The sequence below is a fragment of the Phalacrocorax carbo genome, chromosome 2 (genome assembly GCF_963921805.1).
Source record: "Phalacrocorax carbo chromosome 2, bPhaCar2.1, whole genome shotgun sequence".
Taxonomy (NCBI): domain Eukaryota; kingdom Metazoa; phylum Chordata; class Aves; order Suliformes; family Phalacrocoracidae; genus Phalacrocorax; species Phalacrocorax carbo.
In genome coordinates, this window is record NC_087514.1 from 20560148 (window position 1) to 20570987 (window position 10840).

Consider the following 10840-nt stretch of genomic DNA (forward strand, 5'->3'; position numbering starts at 1 on the left):
ACCAGTTATGGGTTTTGGGGTTTTGAAATGGTGTTGTGGGAAGCTGATGTACTCTATGGGATCATACCATCCCTTCTGTTGTCTTCAGAGGCAAATATGTCTTCACACAACTTCTCCAAATGACATCAGAAATTTACTCAGGAAAATGAGGAACTGGTTTCTGACATTTGACCCTTTCTGTCCCATCTCCTTAATCCTCTTACTTCTTTTGCAATGTCACCATCCAAGTCCCAATGTCTTTCACTCCCTGTCCGAAAAGGCTATTTTACTTTGGCTGATTTCCCCCAAGTCCTGTTCCTCTTGTAACACACATTGAGCATAGCCAACTTCAGCCTAAATTTGATGGTGTTTAAAATAACCGACTGCAAACTAGCTTAGGAAAGCTGTCATTGGTAGCGGGTGGCATTGGTAAAGATGCCCATGGTGTACTGTTTGCTAAGTTACTAAAGCTCTTTTCATCCTCTTCCTGTTGGCCACTTGTCAGCATCGGTTTGTAAATCATGTTTTAGGAAGAGGTTGACTTTTTAGCAGTGGGGGAATTTTTTCTTTCACTGAGTGTGTGTTTATAAGATTTCTTAACAATTTTTGCATTTCTGGCAGTTTCAGTATCCAAAATTTTTAACCCGACTGAAAGCCACAGGAAATAAATTACCTCTGGGGAATAACTCCTGGACTTAATCCTTTGTTTGCTTGGTTGTTGGGTTTTTGCAGTCACTGTTTACGTGTAGTTTAACGTGTGCTGCAAATGAGGAGTAAATGATGAAGCATCCACTGGTCTGGGCAGGACAGAAGTTGTCCTGCCAGAGAGGGCTCTGGCAGAAGCTTATACCTGCCATCTTTCTCTTAAGGTGGTGTGACTGGTTAGTCATTGAGTACCTGTTTCCACAGCTGTCATTAGTTCCCTGGTGTCTGCCATCCTTCAGTCATACAACTTGAGCATAATAACTTTTCTAGCTTACTATAGGGAGGAGATGCTGGCACACATGGGGTCTGTGATAGAACTGCAACCATAGGAGACTAATGTACAAGTGTGCAACACTTATGTCCTAAAAGAACAAATGAAATGAAAGAAAAGATTATTTATTATGTGTATTTATCAAGGTCTGCTGTTATCCCAGGACACCACTGCAGCTCTGCTGCTAGCAGTGAAAGTTCTGCATAAGAAAATACAGGGAAGGGAAGCAGGCACACGCCTGTAAGTCCCATTACGCAGTAGTCATCAATAGAAGAGAAAATTGTTTTAAATAAAGAAGGGGGTATTAAATATTCTGATACCTCTAAACTAATAATCTGTATGCAAGAACGCTGACAATTTGTGAGGAAATTACACTATGAAATAAAGCTGCAGATAGTTGTTGCTTTTTTTCCTTTCATTAAGTGTTTTAAATTTAAATCCTTGCTGCCCTCATGTGGATGTATACTGTGTTTTCTCCGTCCGCTGAAACTAGCAATGGACAGGTTTCATTGGAACAGCAGTACATACAGCAGTATTTATCCAGCAGATGAAGGACAGTTTGGATACTAAACTGATGCTGTCTGTCTGAGCCAAGGATCTTGAGGAATATGGCTGGGAGTCCATGGAATACATCTGCTGCATTTTAATTCCAGGGAATCAGGAGTGCCCTGAGTGTTAGGAATCTGCTGCCCAAACTCTGTCAGGAGAAAGCTGCCTTGGCAGCTGACAGAAAGTGATGAAGGTTCCTTTTGAGCATGTATCCCAAATTGTCCAGCTGGGTCCATCCAGAAGGAACATGCAGTATTTCCAAACACCCTTCAGCTCAGGGCACGAGACAAACCAGAGAACTGAGCACAAGTCTCTAATATACCAGCATGCAGCAGCTGTAGGATCAGTGCTGATAAAATGGTGCAAAACCAACCAAAAAGGAAGAAAAATAATCTAGAAAGAATCAAGTTAAAGAATTATTATTATAGCTGTTACTCTCTGGTGTACAATCACTGTGTATATAATGTATACTGTTTTTTCAGGAATACATGTTGGAATTGCATTATTACCTATATGTTATTGTACCATTACCTATGTTACCATACCATCAGAAGTTGTGGTACGTTGTTAGCTAATGATAATGTTTCATTGCATAGCGTATTACTTGCCCATCTACCTACCATAAGCAAGTGCTCCAAACAGAAGTTCAATGAGTAACACTGTAAAGATACCAACCATTGGGATAAGTTTTTGGTAGAAAATGAAGACTTACTCATTGGTAATTTATAAAACAAACAGCAAAACTGAATTTTATAACAAAGCAATAAAGGGTTTGAATGAGTGGCTTTGCCAGTCTTGCTTCTGTAAAATAACCTGTGCAGAAATACAAGATACAGAATGAGAGATAAGCTTTTAAGGCTTTTATTTGCTACATAATTGAACACCGGATCCAGCTAAGTTCAGATCTTTCCTAGGCCCTATGCATGACTACACATGACTTCACAGAGTATTAAACAAATTCTGTAAATTATGTTCAGAGCTGACTCCAATAATAAAAATTGAGAAGCCCTTTTTTAGACAGACAGAGATAAAAAATGCTTTTCAAGGAAAAGTTAGTATGCAAGGGAAAAGGCAATCAAAATAAAAATAGGAATACAGTAACCTGAACAGTGCTCAGATATCCTGCTCTTTGCCCAAATTATTTGTATTTGCTCCCACTGCTGCTAACACCAAGGGGTTTCAAAAATAGATTGTCTGCAGTCATAAAATAAAGACTGAAGATCAGACCTGATGTGGAGGCCTGTAACCTGGGAAGGAGAAGCAAGGTGCGTGGCTGTCTGCCAGATGACAAGCAGGCAAGTTATCCCTAGGAAGGATGTAATGTTGCTTAAAGAGTGGTGCTGGCTGCAGATCCCAGGTGGCTGTGCTGGATGAGTTGCTTGCTTGGGTGCTCTTTCTGATCAGGAGGAGTTTATAGGCGAGGTGGATCAGACTTAGTATCTCAGATATTGTCACTTTCTGTCCCATGCAGTAGTACTGTATCCTGTTATTGATAGTGGTAAAGCCTCTCTAGAGAGACAGAGTCCATTTGCTCTCCATCCTCATTTGCTTCAGTCAGGAATTGCCTTCCAGTGTGCAACAGCAAGCTCTAGACTATAATACACTGCTGCTAAAGTCCACTCCTTTTCAGCTGCCCCAGCAGAGCCAAGTGGAGCAGAGCCCTGCTGCTTTCTGTGGAGAGAGAGGCTTGGGGTCAGGGCTCTTGCTCTCAGGAGCAGTGAGCGTGGCAAGGTGTGGGGGACACAGTGCAAGAGTCCCTGCAGATGAGGGTCTCCATACATGACCCGTGGCACAGAGCAGAGGGAGCCACTGCCATCCTGGCCCCAGGGAAGCACCTCCTCCATCGGCCATCCTTGCCCCACTGCCCTCCAGCTGGGGAAATGGGAGAATCTGGCTCCTGGATCCTCTTTGAGGATCTACTTTCTGTATCATAAACACCATGTTCTCCAAAAGACATCTGTAGCAAGATACTCAGGAGTTACTTTTGTTCACTGTGCTTCTGCTGACAGAATAAGCACTGTAACTGAAATCTGAATTTAATAAAAGTTCTCATGCATCGGGTCTTCAGCAGCATACTTTGTTTGAACTCTCTAGTCTTTATAGTCGCTTTTTTCTTGCTAATCTCTAATCTCTGTAGCATTCTAGTAGCAATATGGGAATGAACGGTTAGCCAAGAAATACCTTTTATATTCAGTTTTCTGTTTAAAATGACAGTTGGAATGTGGGACTCTTAGCATTGCCAGCCACCTGGATTTTCTCTGTGTGGTTTAATATTGTGAATATGAAAATAGTGAAACTTGTTTTGTACAACAGGGCACATGGAAATCTAGCAAGCAGTTAGAGAGCTCACTAACAGGAGAACAATTTATCAGGTATCATCGGCTCAGTGGTACTGGCTCAGTGGTGCTGCCTCCACGCAGGTTGTTACTCTATGGCACGTATAAAAGAAGGTAATTTGCCTTCAGTGTGCCTTGGGGCAAAAGCAGGTATGGGACAATTGCTGCAGAGCAGCAGAAGCACTGTAGCATGTTGCACATGTCAAATCACTGAAATCTAGTCCTTTCAACTTCTATTTTAAGGCTGTCATATGGGGAGCATGCTGGCAATTTGATTTGATACTTCTGTTACAGGAGCTACTTTGTAAGGCTTAGACAAAGATACCAAGTGGGTTGTGTGTCATTTTACCTGTGCATCTCAAAGTTTTCAGAGTAAAAATAATAGGATCTTTCACTACCTTAAACTTACAGTAGGCATTTACTCTAGTTCTCTGGAGGAGGTCATAGAGAAAACTAGGTGCGGCATTGACTGGAGTTTATATGTCCTTTACAAATTGGTCTGAAAAACCTCAGAAAGTTCACTGAGCAAACAGGATAGCAAAATTCCAATAAAGCTCTAATTGACTCTGCTGGTCTTCTGAGAATCAATTGACCAGCAGCATTAGTCACTCATTTCAAATTGTTTACACTCGTCTACTTCTTCCTTAATATTTCAAAGATTTGGGTTTAAAAAAAAATAGAATATTTAAAGGGCAAGTTAGAATACAGTGTTGATGTATACATTCATCCTAGATCTGATGCCTTACCATATACTATTAGAATCACATAATAAAATTTTGATATGGAAATTTCTATAATTCAAACCATCTTGTTGTAATGCCACTTTGTATCAAGTATTCCTTCCCTCTGACCTGATTAGGTGTGCCTAGTCATTAGATACAGTGTTACTAAAGATTTTTAACTTAAAAGCTGCTTTGATTAATGATTGGTTGGACTGAGGTTTTACTGTGTAGGATTAACTAGATTTAAAAATGGCAGAATGCCATAGTAGCATTAATGCCAGACTTTAATAAGAAGCAGAAGTAAACTCCAAGGACCCTTATGATTTTAATATGAACTCAATTCATGTGCTCATTACCTTAATGTTCTGTCCTATTTTATATACAAGTATTCCAATAATTCCCAGATAATAGTACCTTAGACAGCATCCTGAAAACCTGTAATCTGAAGTATATGACCCTATATTTTTGAAGAATCATAAATTTTGATAATTTTAGAATCAAATTTATTCAGTGTTATAATTAAATAGAGAAAAATTCTTCATACTGGTTTGGACCTTTTTAATTAAGAAACGACATAGAAGAAGGACAAAGCCAGACTGGCAAATATTTCTTCCAATGTACTGACAATGTAGATGAAAAAATGCATTTTCACTTTTTTATGTTGTCTGCTACTTGAATTTTCTTTTACTGTCTTCTTAAGTTCATTTAGTTCTGAAAGTTTAAAAAGGTGGTACCTGTAGAGATTAATAACCTTATTTTTTTTTTATAATTGATGGCATATACTGATATGATACTGCCAAGAAAATCCAGACCATTCTCACTCCAGGCAGCATTTGGTTGCCTCCTTAAATCCTGCTAGACTTGATAGGATTTAAGTATATACTTAAAAGATAATGGATCACTGAATGAAGGCCTTTGTATCTAGAGTTTTTTCAGTCCACAGTATCTTTACTGATATAATCAAAGGTCACTGATTTATTACTAGACCTGAACAGGAAAAAAACTTTCCCATCCCAGAAGCTTGAGAATTTTTTTTCCTGCATTGATCCTGATTTTCTGATTTTGGTTATTTTTTGTTGAATAGTAAGAAGCATGTAATGAAATTTTTGTTTCTGCACAGTAATATGCTGTGAGAATTAGGCACAGTGTTCTAATAAGCAATAATAACAGTTCTTCACAGAGGCGGCACTGTTTCTGCAAAGCATGTAGGATGCCATCCAACAAAATACTTGGGCTGCAATGCCTAATTTCTCATTGAAATCACAGACATATTGGACTTGACTTAAATAGGATTACTCACTCAAGCAAGTTTATGCAAGGGTCTAAGGCATGAATCCAGCTTTTGGTGAGTTAGAAGTCTACGTACTTGTTTGGCTCTGGGCCCCGGGCACTTGTATAACGTTGCTTGCGTGAGTTAATCTGCCAAAAGTGAGACCTACATTAACGTGGTTACTTATTACCAGAAGAATTGTGAATTGTGCCTGTGGACAAGTGATGACAGTCAAGGATCCTGTTTCCTTTTGTACCACATTGAAAACTTCTGTTTCCACTGATGATCAAAACCTATTAGCCAGCATTACCTTTGCAGTCCCCAGCAATAATTTCTGTGCCACTAAGTTTTTTCACTACAGTCTCGTATCATTTCTGCATTCTTTACTTAATTGACTCACTGATATTGGTTTTCCTGTTTTTAGGAAGAAGACCAACAAAAACAAAGGACAAGAAAAAGAAGAAAAAGAATTTGATGGAAAGGGCTCAGAAGCAGCACAGCATCTTTTTAGCAACAGATAAAACAAGCCAGTAAAGACTTTATTTTCTTTAATATATTTTTTTGCGAAGTGCACAAAAGCTGCTATATGCTCCTGCCCATGGATGCACTACGATTCAGCTGCTTTGACAGTATTGGTGGCAAATAACTTGTGAAAAAAGCCCACAAGCTTGTTTGTTTTATTTATATTTTAAAAATTTTATTTCTTCTCTCATTTTTGACCTGAAGACTTCAAGGTCAGGAGCACACTGAGTTGAATCAGTGAAAGTGGTGCTGAAGTGCGTCAAAGATTTTGTCCTGAGTGCCTGGTCAACGTGTTGACACGGAAGGGAAGCAGAAGAGAAACCTATGTATCACCATTAGGCAAACTTGTGCATATTTAAATAAACAAAAAAAGAAAAGGAAGTCTTGGAGGTGTAGGTACTATTGCATTTATGGCCTTTGTTTCTTATATTTGTACATTTCAAGAGTAAATGGATATGACTTACTACTTAGCATTAATGTATGTGTTCTCAGCACCTGCTACATTGAAAAAGTTGTATAATAAAACTGCTTTAAGACATTATACCACAGGAATTACTGCTTAGACTTACAGAAGCACAACAGACCCTATGTGTACATATTATCCTGTCTACATATAAATGAACATATTTACTGTACATCTATGCATTTTTATGTATAATACTTCATACATGTTTAAAGTTATGTCCTGTTGGTTCTAGTAATATACTTTAAAATAATCCAGTAAATATTTACTTTTTACTATGTTTTAAGTATCGTCTCATGTTTCTCAATAGCTACAAACTGGATGTTTTTCTCATTTGTAAAGCTCATTCAGATGGCTAAACTACCTTGTACTGACCCTTGTACTGTCAGCTTGCAAGTACACTTGCCAGACTTGTAAACTGTGAGTCATTTCTGCCATTCTGTACTCCTGTCTCAGCCCTGGTGTATTTTGTCTCAGAAAAAGAAGTGTAACTTTTTTTAAGATGAGGCACGATGATGATAGATGTTTTGAGTGTCAGGAGAGAAATTATATAGAAATTTCTTGGTATCTAAGATTGTATGCATAGTTTTTTTCTGATATAATGCACAATGTTCTGTTTCTGTTAGTCCTGATCCAGTCAGATACAGCAAACAAACACCTGAACAGGGGAGAAACAAAAGGAAAAACTAAGTTCAGTCATTCAAAAGTATAGCAAACCCCAATCGGTGTGCCAGTATTGCCAGTTATTTGTAGAGGTTTAGCAAGTTTAATCTGCATCTGGTGTTTGTTTTGAGGATTTTTTGGGGGGAAAGGTGGAGAGAATTTTCTGTATAGGAAGTTAAAATGGCTCAGGGTGTGTAATTTGGTAATCTAGTATTATTGGACTTGTGTTCAGGAAGATTTTTTTAACATCTGCTTGGAAAAGCCCACACTAAAATGTCTGTCATCTGTGCTGTCACTTAGATAAGTTATTCCAGTTCTCGGACTAAAACTTTCATATGACCTATACAAATCAAGGAAAAGGTAAAACAATCCCCAGACCCCTACAAAACTCTTTTTGACATATACTTTAGAAAAATCCCACAGATCTCAGTTTTATTTTTATGGGGTATATGTATGTTTACAAATAAACTAGGAAAATAAAGCATCTATAAGCACAAATATATCCATATTTAGCTAGGACGAGTGTTGCTACAAAAATGTGCAGTAGTTAGCCACGTAAGAATGTTCCATGAAACCGCTTGTGGACTTCCACTTAACCATGAGGTTTTCACCATCTTTTATTTAGTATATGTTCAAATTTACCTAGAACATAATAATGTTAAGGACAGTAAGATTGTTCTGATCCTGGGCTGCTATTTTGGATATTAAATGCTCACTTCAAAAAAAAAGAAAAAAAAAAAAAGACAATAAGAACTGTAGCTGCCTGTTTGCTTACTGATTATCAGATTTGGCTGTAAGTGCAGTGAATGCCCTCATACAATCCTTTTCGTAGTGGTTACAAATATTGTATTAGGCATGTCATGGAAAGAATGCTACAAAATACAATAAAATGATGTCACAAGCTTCTGAGTAAAATATTTCTGTTCCTTTTTAATTCAAAGAATATATGCCTTTGAAATAGCATAGACAGAGAAGAATTGGAGGAAGTCTGTGGTGCAGGTTTTTTCCCACTGGAGTGGAAAATTTGAGGGTTTTCCAAACTGCTATTTTGTTGATATTTACATGTTTGAAAAGCCACTGTACATGAGATATACATTGATTTCTCTTGTCTCAGTCACCTTCATATTCAGAGTTTCCTTGAGAACGTAGACAGAAGAAATTCATCCCTAAGTAGCACGTGCCCTTGTGCATAGTTTCTTCTTTGTCCTAGACATCTGTTTTCATCCTGCCTTTGCATGGTGTATCCTATAAATGTATTCATAGCACTGGGGTTTTTTTTAGGGTCACACTTCTCCTGAGATTAGAAAGGACCATTCCTTGGACATGAGGAAAAGGTTCTTCACTGAGAGGGTGGTCGGTCACTAGAACAGGATCTCCAGGGAAGTGGTCACAGCACCAAGCCTGTCAGAGTTCAGGGAGCATCTGCGTGATGCTCTTAGTCATATGGTTTAGTTTTAGGTAGTCCTGCAAGGAGCAGGGAGTTGGAATAGATGATCCTTATGGGTCTTTTCCAACTTGAGACATTGCATGATTCTGAGATTCTATGAACTTGAGAGATCATCTAGTCCCAATCTCTGCTTGAAACAGGGCTAACCTCAAAGTTATGTCAAATCTGCCTGAGGTGAAGGATACCTCTCCAGTCTGTGTTGCCACATTTTACTATCTTCACAGGCATTTGTTGTTGTTGTGGTTGAGATTTGTGCACATTGCCCCTTGTGCTTTTGCTGTGGACTTCTGAGGAGAGTTGTGCTCGGTCTTCTCTATAAGCCCCGGTCAGGTAGCTGAAGACTGCTGCTAGATTTCCCTTTAGCCTCCTCTTCTCCAGGTCAAGTACCCACAGTGTCTTTGGCCTCTCGTCAGATGTTTTGTGCTCCAGACCCCTAACTATTTTAGTGACACTCTGGTGGACTTACTCTCTTCTTATACTGAATACCCCAAACCAGGCACAGTACCCCAGCGGTGGCCTCCTGGACTGCTGAGTAAACAGGGTCCAACCTCTCCTGGACTACTCTCTTTTGGGATTCCAGAGAAGATCCTCACAACGGTGGCTTTCATACTTTTTCTGGGATGCTTGGAGAACTGGGGACAGATCTGGGAGAGGACTGATTTACGCTACTGCTTCAGGATCTTCAGACAGATACTATTTCTTTGTAAAGTGAAGAAGATCGTGTTTTCAAAGCTGGATACTATTAAAACAGCCTGTGCTACTCTGCCTCTGATTTTCTTTAAATTTGGTCAGAATCAGGCTTGTAAAGGTCTTACTTCTTTTCTGGTAAGCAGCTGACCAGGTACAGATGCCACCTTTTTTGCCTTTCAGAGCTGTCATTACTTTTTGAATCTAACTGTTTCTCTTAAACAGTGGAAGGATTCAAAGCAATGGAGCTTCTGTGTTCACAAGATTTTTATGCCTCTAGTTTAATGATTAGCTATTGGAAATTTGTTTAAACTAGAAGAGATTCAAGTTCATAGGATAAAGAAGTTTCCATGCTGTAATAATCAGTTAAAAAAAATGTTATATTACAATGATATGCAAAAAGTTATTTTTTGAAAGTGTACATTCCTTTATATCTTATTCACCTGTCCCAGAAGAGGCAGTTGCATAGCCATACTCTGCATTTGGGATCTCTGCATCCTCAGCATGCCTTACTTTATCCTGACCTCCTAGCATCTGTCTCTCTAAATAAAAAAAATCCAACCCCCTCAAAAGAAGCAGGTGCATGTTTAAAGCAATTATTTTGTGTCTGACTGGTCTTTAATGCATCTCAGCCGTTCTTGCTAGTGAGAAATTATTGTTACATGTCTCTTTTCTTATTCCTGGGGTGCAAAATAAAAAGTTGTGTTTCAATTATGGCAATGCAAACCTTCCATATTACACATGTCGGTATTAGGAAGTTATTCTCCTCTTATACCTATATGCTTAACATAAAGGTGTCTGTGTGTCTGTGAAAGAAAAGTGGATACCTGTAGAACTTATATGATGTGTCTTCCTTTATCAGTGTGAGTTTATACTACAGGAAAAAAAAAAGACTTACACTTGATTTAGCTAAAAATAAGATAAAAATCTATTAAATGTCATGTTAACTTTACTATTTTTTAATTAAAATAAAAAATATTGATAAAATCTTGATTGAGAACTTCTAAATTGAGAAGACTTTTCCACACAGATTAAGAACGGTGTTAGTGCTTCAACTTTGCTATGCTGGTGAAACAGAATATAGAATAAAATTAACTGGATACTACCGGCACAAGTGCCCTGCTTTTTGAAATGGGTGATGCTACAAAATGGGTGATGAATGATGCTACAACTTACCAGGGAGTATGAGAGATTTTTGAATTCAAATTACACATCTCTCTCCCTTC

At 38.4% G+C, this 10840-nt stretch overlaps 1 protein-coding gene across 2 annotated transcripts in view; it reads left to right on the plus strand.

Annotated features, from left to right (window-relative positions):
• Nucleotides 1-10404, plus strand: part of RSPO2 (R-spondin 2) — a 121277-nt gene extending 110873 nt beyond the window's left edge. The window contains exon 5 of one of the 2 annotated variants that reach the window (XM_064442235.1): nt 6257-10404. In XM_064442235.1, coding sequence (XP_064298305.1) covers nt 6257-6366 — 110 coding nt within the window. In that variant the 3' untranslated portion in view covers nt 6367-10404. The remainder of the gene's footprint in view (nt 1-6256) is intronic. The other variant, XM_064442233.1, reaches the window with a different exon arrangement.
• The last annotated feature ends 436 nt before the right edge of the window (nt 10405-10840 follow it).